This window comes from Dendrobates tinctorius, unplaced genomic scaffold (assembly GCF_039654945.1).
Source record: "Dendrobates tinctorius isolate UK_male_01 unplaced genomic scaffold, ASM3965494v1 ptg000019l, whole genome shotgun sequence".
Lineage (NCBI taxonomy): Eukaryota > Metazoa > Chordata > Amphibia > Anura > Dendrobatidae > Dendrobates > Dendrobates tinctorius.
In genome coordinates this window covers 23,109,778-23,131,846 of record NW_027361687.1, presented here as the reverse complement: position 1 = coordinate 23,131,846, position 22,069 = coordinate 23,109,778, and the positions used below count along the sequence as shown (strand labels likewise).

Below are 22,069 nucleotides of genomic sequence, written 5' to 3'. Positions count from 1 at the left end.
CCTGCACTGTCAAAAAGTTTTTGGTACTTTCTAATTTGTATCTTCTCCCTTTCAGTTTTATTCCATAGCTTCTCTGTTTCCATGTGCTAATGAGAATAAAGGATGATCCCTCTACGCTGTGACATCCCTTCAGATATTTGTAGACCGCTATTAAAGGGAACCTGTCACCTCGTTTTGCCGCTATAAGATGCGGCCATTGCCTTTTGGGGCTTATCTACAGCATTATATACTAATATTAGAAAATCAAGTTTTATTATATTCAACCGGGGGTGATCCGGTTTGATGGGTGTCATAGGTCCCGCGTCCAGTGCTTCCCATCTTCATGCGATGTCATTCTCCTCCTTGCTTCGTGCTGCGCTACTGCACAGGCGTACTGATCTGCCCTGTTTAGGGCAGAGCAAAGTACTGCAGTGTGCAGGCCTCTCTGACCTTTCCTGGCACCTGCGCACTGCAGTGCTTTGCTCTGCCCTCAATAGATCCCAGAGAACATGATTCGGGTTGGTTTTTACTGACTCCGGTGTTGCGATCGCCGTTATTAAGCGGTAAAAAAAGTCTCTCTCTTCTTAAGTGATCACACATTTCTCTCCCCCCCCCCCCCCCCCCCACGACCACCAGCGTTGTCTTCCAGTAAGAAAATGGCGGGCGCATTCGCAATGTGCCCGCCGAGTTACGCCGGCATCTGGCAACAATAGGGAGATTTTTCCTATAGGTTCATTTTGGTCACTGTAGTAGACCCTATCACAGTGATCAAAACAAAAAATAGTAAATAACCCCACCCCTTATCACCCCCTTAGTTAGGGAGAAATAATAAAATAAAGATCTTTCTTGAGAAAGCCACAACAGGCGAAACGTGCGTTGGAGCTGGAGATTCTTTGGGCCCTTCATCACTGGTATCTATAATCCTGCTTACATTTGCTATGCACTTTATTTCAGATTTATCGGTTTACTTCTATTGCACCTTATGTTAAATATTATGAGGATTATGTGTTATTTATTTTCACAAATTTTGGCCTTTGTATCCATTATGTTAACGCTATTTCTTATGGTACTATATATGTCTGTTTGCTGGATTTTTTTCTCCCTGTTTTTAACAAATGAGCTTTATAAAGTATTTTAATATTTTCCATTTATTTGGATTTCTTTGTCTGGGCTTATTTCCATGATGTTTATTTACCATTTCTAGTGTGTCATCACGTCTTATGGGCCTTATTTTTTTTTTTTTTTTTTTTATGCCACTAGTCATTATAACATTGGACAAAGGTGGGTATGCAACTTGGCTGCTATTGGTATAGCTCACAAACCAGAAGGGGTTAATGTTCAGTGTATATATTTTTGCCTAGCACTTTGGAGGTAGTGAGGTCCTTACATGGACCTTTGGTGGTTTATCTATAGGGCCTATTCTTGGCTTTTTTTAATTGTTTTTAATTTGTCTTTCAAGTATCTTGTGTGTATTTACATTAGTAAAAGTGGTATTTTTCTATGTATTGTTCTTATTGTGTGGTTGATCATGACCTAACTGCGCACTACTTTTTCTTGTTCCTCAGTTTAAGCTGCAAATTGGCTCTCACTAAGGGCTTAACATTGAGGGAGAATATCAAAAATAAAATCCAGAAAATCTCATGGTATAAATTATATAAACTTATTTGCAGTTTTCAGTGAGAAATAAGTATTTGATCCCTCTGGCAAGCAAGACTTAGTACTTGATGACAAAACCCTTGTTGGCAAGCAAAGCAGTCAGACGTTTTTTGTAGTTGATGAGTTTTGCGCACATGTCAGGAGGAATTTTGGTCCACTCCTCTTTGCAGATCTTTTCTAAATCATTAAGATTTTGAGGTGGTCGCTTGGCAACTCGGAGCTTCAACTTCCCCCATAAGTTTTCTATGGGATTAAAGTCTGGAGACTCGCTAGTCCACTCCATTACCTTAATGTTCTTCTTTTTGAGCCACTCCTTTGTTGCCTTGGCTGTATGCTTTGGGCCATTGTCTTTCTGGAAGACCCAGCCACGACCCATTTTTAATGTCCTGGTGGAGGGAAGGAGGTTGTCACTCAGGATTTTACGGTACATGGTTCCATCCATTCTCCCATTGATGCGGTGAAGTAGTCCTATGCCCTTCGCAGAGAAACCCCCTCCAAAACATAATGTTTCCACCTCCATGCTTGACAGTGGGAACAGTGCTCTTTGGGTCATATGCAGCATATCTGTTCCTCCAAACACGGCGAGTTGAGTTAATGCCAAAGAGCTCAATTTTTGCCTCAGCTGACCACAGCACCTTCTCTCAATCACTCACAGAATCATCCCGGTGTTCATTGGCAAACTTCATACGGGCCTGCACATGTGCCTTCTTGAGCAGGGGGACCTTGCGGGCACTCCGGGATTTTAAACATTTACGGCGTAATGTGTTTCCAATGGTTTTCTTGGTGACTGTGGTCCCAGCTGCCTTGAGATCCCCCCGCAAGTTTCCCCCCGTGTAGTTTTAGGCTGATCTCACCTTCCTCATGATCAAGGATTCCCCACGAGGTGAGATTATGCATGTTGCCCCAGATCGATATCGATTGACAGTCATTTTTTATTCCATTTTCTTACTATTGCACCAACAGTCTCCTTCTCACCCAGCGCCTTATGTATGGTTTTGTAGCCCATTCCTGCTTTGTGCGAGTCTATGATCTTGTCCCTGACATCCTTAGAAAGCTCTTTTGGTCTTGACCATATTGAAAGGTTAGAGCCTGGGTGAAGAATTGAAGCTGTTGACAGAAGTCTTTTATAAAGGTGACTATGTAAGACAGCTGTCTTTTGATGCAGGTAAAAAGTTGATTTTGAGTGTCTAACTGGTCTGTAGGAGCCAGAACTCTTAATGGTTGGCAGGGGATCAAATACTTATAAATTTGCATTTTGCAGTGAGAAATATAATTTATACAATGATTTTCTGGACTTTATTTTTGATGTTCTATCTCTCAATGTTAAAATTAACCTACCCTTAAAATTATAGACTGTTCATGTGTTTGTCATTGGGCAAACTTACAAAATCAGCAAGGGATTAAATTATTTATTTCATTGTATTTATCACCAGATTTCACAAACTGCATGCATTATTATGTAGATCTTAGAGCTGTTAATTTTAGAATATTTTATGTGCTCAGTGAAAGTCAGAGCGCTCGAGTGTGTATTTGGTCTCCATTCACTCAGCCTGACATCTGCAGCTTACACTGGCCAGTGTGAAATCTCATCAGGGAGGAGGGACACTGAGGAGCTGTCAATCAGGTTAAGTGGGCAGAGGCTGAGGGGATAACTTTTTTTTTTTTTTTTTTTTTTCTTTCAACACAAATATTCAGCTTTTCTAGCTTGGATTTCTCACTGGTATTACCCCAGTGTTTTCAGATATAGAGTTACTTAATTCTGTGCAGTTGTTATTCTAAAATCTGATGACCATTGTAAAAATCTTCTAGCTGCCGACTGTAGATTTCAAGGTGACTGATAATATTCCTAATGGTCAGTGGTTTAAAGAAGTCAATTTTTTCTTGTTAACAGGTAATGATATTTTTAGATCAAATAGAGAAGATCCAAGTGCACAAGAAGGGGGTTCAGGTGAGCGAGTCCTTTTCTATCTACTTCTATAAAATGCTTTTTGTGTTAAATATATACAATATATACATATTGTCTGTAATTTAATATGTTGAATAGTCTATTCATAAGCTTGAAGCGGAACTGTTGCCATAGTGGTCAGCATGTTACAGGGACCGATCTGCTCTACTGATATCCAAACCACAAAGTTACTAGTTCTTCCTGTTGATTCATGTTGGTCACACCACTCTACAGGTTGTGTGTGGTATTGTAGCTCAGCCCTATTCACTGAGATTGCTGCCGTTTTGACCATTCAATGCTATTCTTTCAAAGTCATCAGCACATGTTGTCTTAAAAAGGTTTGCTACAATGTATCTAGGCTCTGTTCTGTTTTGGTCAGAGAAGGTTACTAAGAAGGTAGAAAATGGGTACGGATGACTTAAAGATGTTGTCTACCTTTTTGGGGGGAATTTTATCTTTTTTAACAATGTTTACATATAGCCAGTTTTAAAAATATTTTTTGCTATTTGTTTTCATTAGCAATGTTACATCATTTCCATTCTATACCCTCTGTTTCTGGCTGCTGAATGAGTTAAATGATGGGCTGTCATGAAGATCTGGAGTCTGTAATTCTTTTTTCTGTCTCTTTCTGAGCTCCTCTCAGTTGATTTATGACCACAGACCACATCAAAGTAGAATGTACAAGACAAAAAAGAGCCTGCAAAATCTAAATGGTGCAACACTTTTCATGTAACTCCATTGCAAAAATAACTTTTAGCTCCAAATAGATGCATTTAAGTATAAAACAAAGTTATCCTCAAAAAGTGGACAACCCCTTTCCGACATGCGCCGAGTATATACAGAGCTGCGTTCCTACAAATTGCCATATATATACGGCATGATGATGGCGCTGGCTCATGCTGAGCGCCGCCATGATCAAATGAGTGTCTGCTCTATATGAGAGCTTATGCCCTGCAGCAACTCCCACGATTAGTGCTACCACCGATCATGGGCATTTAACCACTCTGATGCCGCTGTCAATAGTAACATCGACCTCGAGCAGCATTGCCAAGGGAGGGAGCTCACTCTGTGCTCCCATCGGCGCAATGCGGTTGCAATCGCATTGTGCTGATGGTGTAAATGCTGAGCCCAGGTCAAAAGATGGCCGCCGGGTCACCCAGGGAATGTGGCCTTTCAGCTCCTGCTCAGAGCACGAGCTGACTCCTCTCCTCCTTGTGTGACAGACGCCGATTTAATGTCAGAAGCATTGCAGAGTATTAGTTCAGCGATCAGTGGAAAATTCATGCCCCATCCTTGCACAATGTAGAAAAGTATAATAAAATCTTAATTTAAAAATTGGAATAATATTTTTTTAAAAAACCCAAAATACAGGCAGAAAAATATTAATCCGTTATGTAAACACAACAAAAGTACACATTTGGTTTCTCCACGTCCAAGACGACTGAACCTATAAAACTGTTCCACTAAAAAAATAAAGCATGCAAGGCAAAAACAATGCTCTATCATACCACAGAACAAAAAGTGGAATAAAAAGCAATCAAAAAGAATATAAATAAATATGGTATAGCTAAAAACAGCATCTTGTCCGCAAAAAAAACAAGCCACAATTCGGCTCCATCAGCGGAAAAATAAGTTGTAGTTCTCAGACTAAAGCGATGCAAAAATATATTTACTTTTTGTGTAAAATGCCAAAAGGTAAAAAAAGTGATCTCTGTAATCGTACCGACCCACAGAATTAAAGCTGCCTTACCAAATTTTACCACACACGGGACTGCCTTTGTGCACTTCTGAAAAGGATACCCCTGAACAGAGGCCAGACTGAGTCCAGAGTAAATCTGCTACCTCATTGTGAATGCATCCCTCGGATGTTTCATCTGAATCACTTCACTCAGCGATTTAGATAGAAACCCCAAAGTGTTCAGCGTAGAACGCTGGATAACAGTAATCCCGAATGTTATGTAAAATGTTCCTAATAAAAGCTTCAACTCAAACCACAAAAAAAGCAAGTCCCCACTCAATCTGTCTTCTGTTAACAGAAATATAAGGGGCTTCCATGTTACTGGTAGCACAAGGCTGGAAAAGCGAAATGGCTCCTCACCCGCCAAAAGAAATTCGGTGAATTTTGTGCTCTCGAATGCCCCCCTCCCTTCTGAGCCCCACAGGGTACCTAAACGATCTATAGCGTCCACATTTTTGGCATTTCTGTAACGATGAGAGCCCACCTAACTTATGGGTGCATGCCTCCAGAAGCATAGGCTGGGCATAATGTACTGGTCACTACGGCATACTGGTCACTACATCGGCCGTTTGCAATTTTCATTCAACAATATCCACTACTGCTTTGACTCATGGAGTCAAAATAGTCACTACAACTGTAGATAAATTCCCAAAGGGGTATAATTTCCAAAATGGGGTCACTTGAGGGGGTATTCTGCTCTTCAAGCGCTTTGGAGCTCTGTTTAAGGGGTATGCAAACTATTCTAGGAAAATCTGCTCTTGGGAGGCAAATAGTGCTCCATGTGGCTAAGCAGTACAATACAGCCACATATGGGGCATTTCTATGTTTGGCAGAAATCATATTACAAATTTTGATGCCATATTTACCAATTTACAAGTGTGAAAATGAAAAATCTGGGGCAAAAAACAAACTTTTGGTGGTAAAAATGTAACTATTTTTTTCTTCACTGCTCAATGATATAAAATTCTGTGAGTCTCCTGTGGTGTCCATATGATCACTGCACTCATACATGAATTCATTGAAATGGGGTCTTTTATGGGGTTTCTGCTGTTCTGGCACCTCAGGAGCTCTACCAATGTGACTTGGCACCCTAAGACTAGTCCAGTAAAATCAACTCCAATATGGCGCTTTGTCCCTTCTGAGCTTTGCACTGTGCCTCAAAAGTAGTTTTCGACCACATATGAGGCATTGGTGCACTCTGAAGAAATTGTACAACAAACTTTGGGATCCATTTTCTCCTGTTATCCTTGTGAAAATGAGAAAAATTGGGACAAAAACAATTTTAAGGGAAAAAATACATATTTTCCCTTCACCCATGACAGCACCACATGAGAGAGGGATCCGCCCCGCCAGGACAGGAACCTACTGAAACATAAGGGGCGGCACCTCTCCCCCGCTTCAGTTGGGTTCCTGTCCTGGAAAGGAAGGAAAGGAATCCCTCTGACAGCGGCGGTGCCTGTCAGGATGAAAAGACCCAGGGCCGTCCCGGCGTGTAAAATTGCAGGGCTGGCTTAACTGCAACGCTGGCCGTCGGCAGCTGGTAGCGCAGTCCCCGGGGTTTTCCTCATTTGGGCCCCGGGTTCGTGCGGGCACGGTCCGATGTCCTCCCTTCGGAGGTTCCTCCCTGTGCCGCCCTCCCCCTGCGCGCGCGCCCGTTCCTTTCCCTGCACGCAGGGGAAGCCGGGGGCAGAGACCGGCGTCTGACGTGGGAGCGCGACCGCTGACGTCATCTGGACGCGACGGTCAGGGCGCCGGGCGCGACGCCGGCCAGGAGAAGCGGCTGGCGATCGCGAGGGGGAGGGGTAATGAAGAGCTCACTCACCACATAAAAGAAGGAGCAGAGGCGGCTGCAGGGGTGACAATGGTGTCTCAGGAGGATCGCTCACCGTCCCCGTTGTCCCTGCCCCCATCGCAATTTTCTGGTCGCAAAAGCCGCTCGAGCGGCAAAAGCAGCAGCCGTCCGAGTCACCGATCGAGGGATTCCTCCAGATCAAAAGAGCGCAGAGCGCACGCTCCTTCGCAGCCCCAGAGCCCGGTATTCGTCTTTTCTGGGTGGTGAGTGATCTCCGTGAAAGTTAGACAATAGGCCTTCCTATGTCTTGTTTTTTTCTCTTTTAGGGAGGCAAAAAAGCTATAAGCAAAAAGAAAAATAGAGAATGTGCCATATGCCACAGCCCTTTAGCAAAAGACTACCAAAAGGACTTATGTGTCGGCTGTATCCAGCGGATTATGGCTGAAGAGGTGCCGAGCCAGGCAACAAACCTCAGATCGATAATAAAATCTGAGGTACAGGGCTCACTTAAAAAATTATTAAAAAAGAAGAGTAAGAGTAGGAGAGCCTCCCCGAGTTCCTAGTCAGGCTCCTCCTCTTCGGAGTATCAGGCTGAGCACGGGTCATCTTCATCCTCAGACAGTGATACGGGGGGCAGACCTTGCTTTCCCGTAGAAGATACGGACGCTCTCCTCAAAGCCATCAGGTCCACTATGGGCCTGCAAGAGGAGAAGGTAGAGAGATCACTGGAGGATGTAATGTTTGGCGGCCTGCAAGAAAGGAAGAAGCGTACCTTTCCGGTCAATGACAAGGTTCAGGCCCTAATCGAAAGAGAATGGAAGAAACCGGAGAAGTCAGGTAGCCTTCCCTCCTCTTCAAAGCGAAGATACCCCTTTGAGGCGAAAGACACGGACGTCTGGGACAAGGTTCCAAAAATTGACGCAGCAGTGTCTAGATCTTCCAAGAAGTCGGCCCTGCCCCTGGAGGACTCAGGGGTTCTGAGAGATCCCTTGGATAAAAAAGCGGACTCATACCTAAGGCACACTTGGGAGGCAGCGGCTGGGGGTCTGAAACCGGCAATAGCCGGCACCTGCACAGCCCGGTCATTAATGGTCTGGTTGCAACAACTTGAAGAAAAATTAGCCTCCAAGGCACCAAGAGAGAAGATATTAGGAGAAATGTACTTGCTACACGGAGCTGCCGCTTTCTTGGCTGACACCTCCGCCGACTCAATGAGGTTAACGGCAAGAGCAGGGGGCTATCGAACGCCGCAAGACGGGCGTTATGGCTCAAAGGCTGCCCTGGGGACATTCAATCTAAGGCGAAATTATGCTCGTTACCATGTGACGGGCAGTTCGTGTTTGGGAAAAACCTGGATGACATCCTGGAGAAGGCCGGTGATAAAAAGAAGGGCTTCCCCAGATTCATGGGTGATCAGAGGAGACCGCCCTTTCGGAGGGGAAAGTTCAATCGGGGCCGTCCCCCGGGAGAGCGGAAAAGGTGGGACGACAAGAGGAAGAAAGAACCAGGGTTCATGTTTGGGGGAACTACCTCAACCGCCAAAAAATCCCCGCAATGATGTCAGCCCTCCGGTGGGGGGAAGATTGAAGCTCTTTTCTCAAGAATGGGAGAAAATATCAGCCAACAATTGGATTCTGGGCATTATAAAGAATGGCCTAAAAATCCCTTTCTTCCAGCATCCGAGAGCTTCATTTGTGGTGACCCCCGTCAGAAAGGAACCAGGAGAGCAATCAGCCATAGAAACGGAAATTTTAGGACTGTTGGAGAAACAGGTTCTAATAGAGGTCCCAAAAGATCAAGAGAAAAGGGGGTTCTATTCTCCCCTCTTCCTAATAAAAAAAACCAGACCTTTCCTTCAGAACAATAATAAATCTCAGGCGCCTCAATCAATGGATCATAAACCAAACATTCAAAATGGAGTCTGTGACTTCGGCCATAAAGCTGTTACACCACAACTGCTTCATGGCCGTAATAGATTTGAAGGATGCCTATTACCACATCCTGATGCACCAAGAATACCAGAAATACCTGAGGGTAGCCCTATACATCCAGGGCGACCTCAGGCACTATCAATTTACAGCTCTTCCGTTTGGCATCTCCATAGCGCCAAGGATTTTTACGAAAGTAATAGCGGAAATGACAGCTTTCCTGCGAATCCACAATGTGATTATGGTGCCTTACTTGGACGATTTTTTGGTCATTGGCAATTCAGAACATCACTGCGCACAGCAAGTAGAGAAAATAACAGAAACCCTGCAAAGACTGGGTTGGATGGTAAACTTAAAAAAAATCAAAACTTCAACCCCTAAAGAAACAAACATTTCTAGGTTTCGTCTTGGACTCCGACCGTCAGGTTTGTCTCTTGCCAGAGAAAAAACTAGAGAAGGTGAGAGAAATGACCCTTACGGCAATACAGCATCCTCACATGACCCTAAGAAGGGCAATGTCCCTGTTGGGCACGCTAACGGCCTGTATCCCTGCGGTCAACTGGGCACAGTTCCATACCCGACAACTGCAGGCGGAAATCTTGTCAGCCCAGAAACGATTGAAAGGGCGTTTAGAAGGGAAGCTGGAACTTTCCGAAAAGGGGAGAAACTCTCTCACTTGGTGGCTAGACGGCACAAATTTAGCAGGAGGAACTTTGTGGCACAGACCCGTGTCCGACGTAATATTGACGGACGCAAGCTCCTCGGGATGGGGGGCACACCTGAGAGAACAAAGAGCCCAAGGGTCCTGGGGTCACCTAGAGCAGAAGGCTTCCTCCAACTTAAGAGAGTTAAGAGCGGTAAACAGAGCCTTAGAAGCATTCATTCCCATGTTACAGGGTCAAAATGTCTGAATTATGTCAGACAACAGGGTGGCAGTGGCGTATGTCAACCACCAGGGAGGGACAAGGTCAAACTCCCTAATGGACGAGGCCAAAAGAATCTTTCTCAAAGCAGAACAACCTCTAACCTCCCTGACGCCCCTACACATCAAAGGGACAGAAAATGTTCAAGCCGACTTTCTAAGCCGCAACAAGTTAAAACAGGGAGAGTGGGCCTTAAATCGGGTAATATTCCAGAGGATAGTACAATTATGGGGGCAGCCAGTGATCGACCTCTTTGCCACCAAAAACAACCGGCAAGTGAGGAGGTTCTGCTCATTAAACCCAGGGGAAAACCCGTGGGCAGTAGACGCTCTGCAAATCCCGTGGCTGTTCAAACTGAGCTATGCCTTCCCCCCAGTAGCGTTAATCCCGGCAGTGGTAAAAAAAGATAAGAGACGAGCAGGCCAGAGTAATCCTCATAGCCCCGTTCTGGCCAAAAAGACCGTGGTTTTCACTACTACGAATGATGTCTCTCTCGGACCCGTGGGTACTGCCAGAAATTCCAGATTTATTAGCTCAGGGGCCAATATTCCACAAACAAGTCAAGGGGCTCCATCTGACAGCGTGGAATTTGAGAGGGCACTTTTGAGAGATAAAGGGTTTTCCCCGGGGTTAGTGACTACTCTAATGAAAAGTAGTAAACCAATAACAACCAACATATATGGCAGGACGTGGAAGAAATTTCTACAATTCCTGGGAAAACCGATAGGTCAAGAACCCCCAATCGAGTCCATCTTGGAGTTCCTGCAGGCAGGCCTACAGCTAGGCCTGGCAGTTAATACCCTCAAGGTACAGGTTTCAGCGCTGGGTGCGTTATACAATTGTAATATAGTGGCAAACAGATGGGTAGCCAGGTTCATAAAATCTTGCCATAGATCTAGGCCAGTTTCCCTGCCAAAAATAGCTCCATGGGATCTAAATCTGGTACTGGAAGCCCTTACGAAGGAGCCGTTTGAACCCATACAGCAGATTTCAACTAAAAATCTCACCCTAAAAACCATCATTTTGGTAGCTCTAACGTCCGCACGTAGAGTTAGTGACTTGCAGGCCCTCTCAGTCAACCCACCATATACCCAGATATACCAGGATAGGGTGATTATGAGAACAGACCCTGCTTACTTGCCGAAAGTAGTAACTAACTTTCACCGAAACCAAGAAATTGTCCTCCCTTCCTTCTGCGAGAATCCGAAAAACCCAGGGGAGGAGAAATTTCATAGCCTAGACGTTAAAAGAACCCTAGTAGAGTATATGTCTATAACCAGCCAGTGGAGGAGGTCCCAGTCCCTATTCGTAGCCTTCCAGGGTGCTAGGAAAGGTTGTGGAGTGTCAAAAGGGACTATTGCCCGATGGATTAGGGAGGCCATTAGTGTAGCCTATTCAGCTAGTGGCGTCCCGGTTCCTGACGGCATCAAGGCTCATTCCACCAGAGCCGTGGCGACCTCCTGGGCTGAGAAAGCAGAGGTATCAATAGAGCAAATTTGTAAGGCCGCTACCTGGGCCTCACCCTCAACTTTCTTTAGACACTATAGACTAAATCTATCCTCCTCTGCTGACTTGACCTTTGGTAGAAGGGTGCTGCAAGCGGTGGTCCCTCCCTAAGGTGTTCGAAGTCTCCAGAATCTCTCATGTGGTGCTGTCATGGGTGAAGGGAAAACCACCATGGTTACTTACCGGTAGCCGGTTTTTCCGGAACCCATGACAGCACCCGTATATTCCCCCCCTTTTTCACCGTTTGGGTGTGCACAATAGTCGGGTGTATTTGTGTGATGTGGTGTTGGATAAATATGGAACTAACCGGGAAGTCCTCTCAAATGCTCTGTAATCCAACTGAAGCGGGGGAGAGGTGCCGCCCCTTATGTTTCAGTAGGTTCCTGTCCTGGCGGGGCGGATCCCTCTCTCATGTGGTGCTGTCATGGGTTCCGAAAAAACCGGCTACCGGTAAGTAACCATGGTGGTTTTTTAATTTTCACAGGTCAACGTTGTAAAATTCTGTGACACATCTGGGGGTTCAAGGTGCTCACCATACATCTAGTTGAATTCCTTGAGGGGTCTATTTTCCGAAATTGAGGGGGTTCCACTATTTGGGCACATCAGGGGCTCTTCAAACACAATATGACACTCGCAGAACATCCTATCAAAATCTGTGTTGCAAAATGTCACTCCATTCTTTCTGTGCCCTGGCGTGTGCCCAAACAGTGGCTTTCCTCAACATATTGGTTACGTCTCGTTTCCCTAGGGTGCTTGGGTACGCACAGAGTATTGCAGGTGCTTGAGTGAGATGTTCGCATAACCGAGGCCGCAAGTATTGTGGCTGTGTAACAGCTGTGAAATATGAGACATCTCACTCGAGCGCCCGCGATACTCTGCATACCTGAGCACCGTAGGCAAACTCTGGTAAGGAGCACTTGCGCTCATCACTAATTAAAACCTCTGTGTCTTCTTCCACAGGCTCAGCTGAAGTAGCCATTGCAGTGTTTCTTGGCATCTGCATCCTGGTTGTCCTTGCTGTGATTGGATACTACTACATGAAGAGAAAGAAAAGCAGTCCTAAGCGGCCAACGAATGTAAACAACGCTGTTGTGTCCGCGACAGAAGACATGGAGCACCTTGTATATAATCGGACCACCAAACCAGTTTGATTGGCTAGTCCCAACCTGTGGAAAAATATATTTGCCATTAGACTGTATTCAACACTCCATGCTGAGGTCTAGAGCACTGAACTTTCACAAATGCCCTTAGTGAGTAAAGAAGACTAGAAGACTTATATCTTCCCATTGCCAAATGATGGAAGCCACCAAATCCTGCAGACCAGGGCGTTGGCAGAATTTTTCTTCTTGGGGAGGAGGTCTAGTTATTGTTTTCTTACATAATGTCTTTATTTCCTCTTTGTGCTCGTCCCCACTGCTTATAAAATCGGTCACTTTTGACACGAGCCCACAGTAGTAGACAGGTGTGCTCAGTGATGTATAATGTGGTGACAACACTTGGCATCTTTTTAAGTTATAGATCAATCCTTTTAATACTCCTTTGCCTGTGCATCTGCTTGTCAATACTTATTTTGTTCAGTCTTCATTTTAATATATATTGTAGCTGTAGATATAGTATTGTAATATTGTTTTATTTGGTAAGTTCTCATTCTAGTGTGAAGAAACATCTCCTGTATATAAATGAAATGACCTGTAAATGACTGTAGCCTAGAATGATTTCACACTTTATTTTCTGTATTAGACCTGTGAGTCAATTAGTGGGGTTATTTCCATTTTCAGAAATGGGTATTTTCAGATGGCTTGTGTAAATACGAGCAATTTTGCAATTTACTACTTATTAAAATTTTAATTAGTTCTTGAGATATTAACACTTTTGTTTACAGGTCGTTGCCTTGTAAACCGACCTCTGGTGCTAGAAATTGGAACATTTGCAGTGTTTACCAGTGCCACCTCTTTTCTATTGAGCTTTTACTCCGATTTGAAGCTGGCCTGGATTGCTGGAGTGTACTGATACATCCTAATTCTGGTCAGCTTCAGTGTAAAGCCCCCGTCTCACATAGTGAGATCGCTAGCGGCATCGCTAATGCGTCACCGATTTTGTGACGCAACAGCGATCTCGCTACATGAGACACACAGCAGCGACCGGCCCACCTGCTGGGTATCGCTGATTGTGCAGGAATGTCCTGGGCCATTTTTTCGGCCAGCGCGCATCGCTGTTTGGTCGCTGGATCGTTGCTGTCACTGAAGAGATCTGCCTGTTTGGCAGCTTACTAGCAATCTTTTAGTGACGCACCAGCGATCCCTACTAGGTTGTATCGTTGTCGGGATCACTGGTGCGTCGCTAACTTACAAGCTAGACACCAGTAGTGGTGGGGTCTCATCGGCAATAAATTGTAAACAAAAGAAAAGTGTTATGTCAAACAGCTAAAAATTTTAATAAACAGTAAATTACAAAACTGCTTGTATTTGCAAGCTCTGACAATATCCATTTGTGAAGATGAGGAAAAATCTATTAAATTTTTTTTTTTTTAATATAGTTATTCCTTAGTTGACAACTACTAACTACTGAGGAGTAATAGACACATTTTGCAATGCTTTACTAATTATAACTGGTTGGCCAGAATACCATGGATCCGAAACCAGTCACATAAAGTATCTTGTAAAAACACAGAATGTAAACACATGACCTACCCATAATAGAAATGACAGGACAACAGGGGTTTGAGGTTAAACCTGATCATTCTGTATTTTAAGCAGAAGCTCCATATATTCACGTGCTCCTGAAAATGTCTGAATTTGACCATAGACACAGTGCAAGGTTCAGGGGGTTAAGGCGTTTTCCAAGATTGTGTAAAAAAACAAAACAAAAAACAAACAAAAAAAAAAAAAAAAAAAAACAAAGGCAGGCAATGTGATAAAATAAATATAGCAATATTCAGTGATCCACACTGGTGGTTGTACATCGTCCCTGTAGACCCTACATGTAAGTGCTATGGCCGATCCTTGGCTTCAGAGGTCATGTGTGTAGATTGGGCCATCATCACTGCAGCCAAAAAGAGAGAGCTGATGAGGGATACAATGGAGGAGTATGGGTTTATTTCTAACATTACTGGAATTTAAGCCAGATATTTTAGTCATGTATTGAGTTTGACCATGTATGCGGTCTCGAAAGTCTTAAGAAGTGGGAAGATTCAGGATGACTTGAATGAGCTGTTGGAATATGGTCCAGCACATTGTGGATGAGTGACATCTCCTCCTCCTTCCCAGGCAAGTGTATAATCTACGGCATTTTTAGGACTACACCTTTACCATAAGTTCTCCTACAATTTGAAGATTATAATCCTGTTTAATAACTCCATATTATACAAGCAAATGTATAGTTTTATTTTCTTTCAGCTTTTAACATCAAAGTATTGTTCCATTAACAGAATATGGAATAAAAGGAAAAAAACAAACTATTGTGAATGTTGATTTAATACAGCAAGATGTTTTATTTAAAGCACAGATTTAATTAAATTTGCCACATGCTGTTTAAAGGAATGTGTTATCAGAAAATGACATTTTTTTTTTTGTGCCTAATGTATCTTTTTAATAAAAAATTGGCTTTATTTCTATCCTATATCACAATCTGCATTAAAAGTAGAATATATACCTTGCAATTTTCACACTGGCCACTGGGGCATTTTTAGGCTCTAACATCCTGTGCTTTAAAGGGCCTGTCACACTAAGCAATATCGCTAGCAATATCGCCACTGGTTTTTGTGACGTTATAGCGATATTGCTAGCGATATCGCTATGTCTGACACTTACCTCCGACCGGCTCCCCCGCTGCTCATCGCTGGTCACACGAGAACGTCCTGTGCCGTTTCTCGTCGGGCGCTTCCTGCTGTGACGACGAGCGATGCGTGGAGCCAGGCGGGAGGATGTCAGGATCGCCTCGCCTGACAGGTAAGTAGCGACCCCCGACCCCTGCTATGTCGCTGGTGATATCTGCCTGTGTGGCAGCTCACTAGCGACCACTTAGCGATGCACCAGCGATCCTGACCGGGTCATATCGCTGGTGCATCACTAAGTGTGAAACAACATGTGGATATTAGCAGCAATGAATTAATGCCTCTAAATAGTGTGCACAAAGGTCACGGTGAAGGGAGGGGGAACAAGGTTAGCTGTGACATCACACATTGGGAATGTTGGATCCTGTAGTATCAGCTGTGTGTAGACCTGTTTTCAATCATTACAACTGTCTCTGCTGATAGGAATAGTTTTCATCAAGTTCCTTGACAGGACTGGGTCTATGAATCTAAAAAAGCCCCAATGGTCACTGCACAAAATTACTAGTTTTTTTAAAGATAAAGATCGCAATATGGAAAAAACACTTTGCTAAAAGTGGAAAAAAAAAATACACAACACAATAGGGTATGTGTATTTCCAGTTCACCAATCCTGACAGCACCATGGAGGACGTCTTTCTTATCCTCATTGGGACAGGAATCAATGAGCGGTATTAAAGGACCCTCCCATCTCCACCTTTCAGTGTTTTTTCCTGTCCCACTGAGGATAGGAATGACAAAAGGGCTCCTATCCCTGGCCGTCTGAGCAGATCAGTGAGGATCGGGGGGGCTCAGCCTTTCCCTTCCCACTGCAAGAGATCTGCGGCCGACACCCTCCGATGGGGGGGGTCCCTCAGCCTACCTCAGTGCAGCGCTGCTCCTGAGTTGTGTGCTGCTTTCCTCTACTTGGGGCCTCCTGGGTGCTGCAAAGCCCTGTGGGCGCGCTTTTGGCAAGTTATCTCTGCAGGTGGTGGGGTGCTTCCGGGTTGCGGCTGGCATGCATTCCATGTGCGCTCCACGGTGACATCATCTCTGTGTGTCGGAGAGAGCATTTCCGGGCTGCCAGTGTGTGCTCCAGCGTGCAGGGATCTGGATCCGGTGAAGACAGTTGGGTATTGTATAAATAGTCTGTTTGTGTAGGCTGCCCTACTGTATCATAGGACTGCACATGAGTAATCCTACATGGAGGAAACTACTAAGGCCGGGGTCACACTTGTGAGAAACTCGCACAAGTCTTGTGTCTCAATACCTGGCACTGCCACCTGCACTCAGGACCGGAGTGTGCGGCTGCATGTATTTCTATGCATCCTTTTTCTAAGTACATAAAATTATATGACCGGTACATAGACGATATGATTATTGTTTGGGCGGGGGAGACTTCAGAGAATAAAAATTTTTATTTAAATGATCAGTTCAATCTCCATTTCACATGTAATAATCACCGTGAGAAAATCACTTTTTTGGACTTAGAATTTAATGGTATAGATGCCGGTGGTATTGTCAGCAAAACTTACAGGAAATCTACTGCTGGCAATACAATACATGATGCACGCTCTTGGGTCGCCCTCCCAGGGCTGTGGGATATGACACAGTGGCGGTGACCTGGACCGTGGCCCTGGGCGCCCAAGTAATAGGAAGATGTGGATGTTAAATGAATAGTTCATGACGCCACCTGTGGTGTTCGGCGAGGGAGGTGTTAAGCTGATGCTGCATGCTGATCCTCCGGGACAGATGGTGTGGTGCAGCAATGGTGGTATAGCCCTCCACAGGCAGGGCTGTTGTCCCAGGGCAGTGTAGATGTGGAGACAGGTGATGTAGTGTCTGGCGCAGGGGATGTAGCAGTGTCAGGCGGACGGACACAGGAAGGCATGGAGGACACCAGGGCATGTAGTTCCAAAGCTTTACTCAGTCTGTAGTGCCCGCTTCTAGGCCGTGTCCTCCGGGTCAGGGACTCGGTCAACCTCCAGGCAAGATGGAATGCTCCCTTCCACACTCCGCAAACTTATGTGCCTTTCCTGAATGTCTCCTCTATAGCGCCTTTAAGTGTGAAGATCTCCTAGTACTGTTACACTGGAGTTCCTCCTGACAGATGTTCCCAAGAACTCTACTTGCACAGCAGACAGCTGTAGCCTGCTTCGGGGACTCTCTACTCCTAAGTCCCGGCTCTCTATACGTGTTGCTGTTGTGCCCTCAAGTCTTAGATGGGAGTAGTGCATTTACAGCCCACTACTCCACTGGTGTCTGCTGCAGAACCATTAGTGTTCATACAACCTCGGGGACCGGGCCCCGGCCTTGCGCTTAGAACTTCTAGGCAGGGTTCTTCCTCTAACCCACGACCTCTGTGTTCCCTTATACTCCTACATTCCGTACTTGTCCTTTCCCTTCTATGGAAGCTCAGGCTTCAGGTCAACGTCCTTTTCCTTCTTTCCTTTCCCGTGCCAACTGGCTCAGGTCACTGAGGCAGCTGCAGCACTCCTTCCTCCATCCCTTCTTCAGGGGATCCCCACTCCTCCCGAGTGGCTTCCTTCCTCACTGACCTGTCAGACTGACCTGTCATCCTAAACCATCCTGCTCATATATATATATTCTGAACTCCGCCCACCTCCCAGCACGTCTAGTGTTCCAGCAGGGAACCACCAAAGGTGCTCTGCTTCTCTCTAAGCAAAGAGCCGCAATGTGGTTTTGCTGAACTACTCTATTGTGTGGGGTGCGAGTGGTGGAGTGTGGTCAAGAGCCTCCAACTTACCTGGATGGTGGGGCACCACACCTTAGGAGAAGGTGCAGTACCTCTGTGGCGGCTGAGCCCCAGGGGCGCCACACTCTTTTCATCCTTCTCATGTCACTATGGCATTTAGTGTAGGCAAATTTATCAGAGCAAAAAAAAAAAACACAGCTCTGTTGCAGGTTTTGATATGGAGTCTAAAAACATTAAACGCCGCCTCTCAAAATGACAATATTCCAACTGGAGTCTGAACAAGGCACATATAATCGCTCTCAAGAAGGATATGAGAGATTTAATTAAGTAAAAATTCCAGCAACAGATAACACTAAAGTTGGAATCTTGTTGGAATTAACACAGTTCATATTTTAAGTCCATTTCCCAAATAGTGCAGCGCAGCCTACACATTTTAGATGATGACCCAGTTATCACAGACATTTTGAAAGAGCCAAGGAAAGCAAAAAACTCTTAGGAAATGCATTGTCACCTAGCTTACATATAACTTCTTATAATAGGCCCACATCACAAACATGGCTATCCCTCAAAGGTTTTTACATATGCGATCAGGGTCCGTGTAAGACCTGTATGGTATCTTTCAAAACCAACCATTTTTACAACCATGATCACAGCAAAAAATTCAGCATTAAGAGCTTCTTAAACTGTAAGGCCCTGTGCACACGGTGCAGATTCCGTGCAGTTCTGCAGCAGATTTGGCCCTGCAAAACTGCACGAGATGTACAGTATCATTTAAGGCTATGTAAAACAAAAAACGCTGTGCACATGCTGCAGATTTTTCCGCGCAGATTTGGTGGGGTAGCATGTCGCTTCTTTTGTGCGGTTTTGCTGCAGTTTTCAACCTGCTCCATTATAGAAATCTGCAGGTGAAAACTGCAGGGGAAAACTGCACGTAAAACGCAGGTCATTTTACATGCAGATTTAGCAAAATCTACGTGGAAAATTCCACAGCAGAAACCGCACCGTGCACTTAGCCTGAGGCCATGTGCACATGATGCATTTTACCGCGCAGAAACGCTGCAGATCCACAAAGTGATTTACAGTACAATGTAAATCAATGCAAAAAAAACCGCTGTGCAGATGCTGCGGTTTTTTCCACGCGGTTTTTGTGCTGTACAAAAAATGCAGCATGTCACTACTTTTGTGCGGTTTTCCACCTGCTCCATTCTCCAAATCCGTAGGGGGAAAACCGCACAAAAACTGTTGGAAAACCGCAATAAAAAAGGAAGAAATCCGCAGGAAAAATGCAGGTCATTTGACCTGCAGATTTCTTCAAATCTGCACGGAAAAATCCGCAGGAGGAAAATCTACGTGTGCACTTAGCCTTAGGCTGTGTGCACACGTTGCAGATTCTGCTGTGGAATTTTCCGCGCAGATTTTGCTAAATCTGCAAGTAAAATAGTCTTTTTACTAGGCATTGCTCCTACCAGCCAGTTTCCTACTCCACACTGATGAGGGGCAATACCCCGAAACAGCTGTATGTGGATGGATACCATGTTTTGGCATAGGTGGTTTCCTTCATTGGAGACTGCCCTTCCCGTGGTTGTTCCTTCCCGGACAAAGACCTGGCTGGTCATTGCTTGCGTTGAGAAACACGTGATGGTGTCTCCGCAGCTTCTGTTTTGCAATCTTCAATTTTCAGTCTGGCTCCTGAGAGGCAGATCCTAAAGTCAAAGGGATTGTCTGATGAAGCGATTTCTACCCTTCAGGCGAGCAGGAAACCTGTGACTTCTGCCATATACACCAAGATATGGAAACGCTTTTGCATGTATTGCGGAGATCCATCAGTAGGTACATCATGCCCGGACATCCCTAAAATCCTTGATTTCCTGCAGTCAGGTTTCAAGAAGGGCCTTAGGCCAAGCACTCTCAGAGTACAGATCTCAGCCCTAAAGGTACTGTCACACTTAGCGATGTACCAGCGATCCCGACCAGCGATATGACGCGGTCAGGATCGCTGGTACATCGCTAAGTGGTCGCTAGTGAGCTGCCACACAGGCAGATCTCACTAGCGACATCGCTGGGGACGGGGATCGCTACTTACCTGTCAGACGAGGCGATCCTGTGTCCTCCCGCCCGGCTCCACGCGTCGCTCGTCCTCACAACAGGAAGCGCCACAGGAAGCTGACGACGAGAAACAGTCCTGAACGTTCTCGCGCGATCAGCGATAACCAGCGGGGGAGCCGGTCGTAGGTAAGTATCACACACAGAGATATCGCTAGCAATATCGCTATAACGTCACTAGTTATAGCGATATTGCTAGCGATATCTCTTAGTGTGACGGGCCCTTTAGTGTATTTTTTGACTCCCCCCCCCCCCCTATCCACCCTTCCTTGGATAGCTTGGTTTGCTAAGGCTGTTGAGAGGCTGAAGCCTTCTGTAAGGAAATCTGTCCCTCCTTGGGACCGAAGCATAGTGCTAGTCGCACTTTGTAAGCAACCATACGAACCAGCGGGAGGATATGGACATTAGTAGACTCTTGTTTGAAAACGCCTTCCTAGTAGCAATCACATTGGCAAAGAGAATAGGGGAGCTACAAGCCCTATCTATTCGGGACCCATCTCTGTAGGTGTTTGAAGATCGATTGGTACTGACGCTCAACACAGCCTTTCTCCCAAAAGTCGTATCAACTTCAAATATGAATCAAGGAGTTGTTCTTCCCTCCTTCTGCCAGCACCCTAGAAACTCGAAGGAACAGTCCTTCCATTGCCTATATGTTAAAGAAACAGTTCTTTAAAACTTAGAGGTATCTAAGGGCTGGAGATAGGACAGAAATCTGCAATATGAGGTTTCAAATAGAGGTAAAAAAGTGGCCAAATCCACTATTATTCTAGCCTATGAAGCCCAAGGAAGATCTCTCCCGGATACACTGAGGGTCCATTCAACTATGGCTATAGCTACTTCATGGGCAGAAAAGGGGAGGCTTCAGTGGATCAGATTTGTGGAGCCGCTACCTGGTTTAGACTAAGTACCTTCTTGAAGCATTATAAATTAGATGTAGTCTCAGGGCAACTAGCCTTTGATAGGAAGGTTCTTCATGCAGTGGTCCCACCCTGAAATTATCATACTTTGGTATTCTCCATGGTGCTGTCAGGATTGGTAAACTGGAAAATGGATATTAGACCTACCAGTGATTGTATTTCCAGGAACCCATCCTAACAGCACTGCTAATTCCCTCATTGCTGAGAAAGTGATATACTAAAGAAACCACTGGAGCCATAGGCGGAGGAGGACATGACTTGGGGATGGGTGGACCTTTACTCCTGCAGCTTTTTTGGTATAATGGTGTACTATGTCTGTGCCTGGTGGGTTACTGTGAGGAGGGGGGCTTATATAGAACAGGAAATCTGTCTCTCTCCCTCTTTCTTGCACAGGATGAACAGGAGGAAGCATGTCTGCAGTGTCAGGGAGTATAATACTGGGGTTATCACCTCACACGACAGATGATAGGATCACATTCACCTCAGACATCATGTACTAGTGTAGTATCAGCTCCTACATTATGTATGGGATTAATATTACCTCAGCAATTCATGCAGCTGCCATGTCCCTCATGTGCATGCTACATTTTCCTCACAGACTGTGAGCTTCCGTGTGACCTCCCTGCAGACATGTTTGATATACTACTTTGCATTCACCTCAGATATTGTGTACTAGTGTAGTATCAGCTCCTACATCATATCTGGGATCAAGATTACCTCAGAAATTCATGTAGCTGCCATGTTCCCTCACTTATTGCAGAGGCAGCTTTTGTGTGACCTCCCTGCAGACATTTCTGATATACCACATTGCTGCTGTATTATACAGTCTTCATGAGGTCTGGGTATATGTATGATAGGACAGAGCAGTGTCTGCCATTACTTTGGTGGAGCTGGGCAGTCACATGTATTATAGACACTGGTGAGAGAGGAGCAGTCGGGGGATGGTATATGTATGATGGTGAGAGGCTGCACTTCATGTCAGTGCACTGTATACTGACCCTGCTGTGTGCTGATTATCCCCCTTCCCAGTTATGGAGTCTGATGATCTGTATGAGACCT

General features: G+C 45.1%; 1 protein-coding gene across 1 annotated transcript in view; it reads left to right on the top strand.

Annotated features, from left to right (window-relative positions):
• The window catches only part of SPINT1 (serine peptidase inhibitor, Kunitz type 1), a 44,703-nt gene extending 29,618 nt beyond the window's left edge, over nucleotides 1–15,085 (top strand). Inside the window, exons 9-10 of the mRNA XM_073566688.1 lie at nucleotides 3,527–3,583; nucleotides 12,428–15,085. Of these exons, the coding sequence (XP_073422789.1) occupies nucleotides 3,527–3,583; nucleotides 12,428–12,618 (248 nt within the window). The 3' untranslated portion in view covers nucleotides 12,619–15,085. The remainder of the gene's footprint in view (nucleotides 1–3,526; nucleotides 3,584–12,427) is intronic.
• Nucleotides 15,086–22,069: the final 6,984 nt, after the last annotated feature.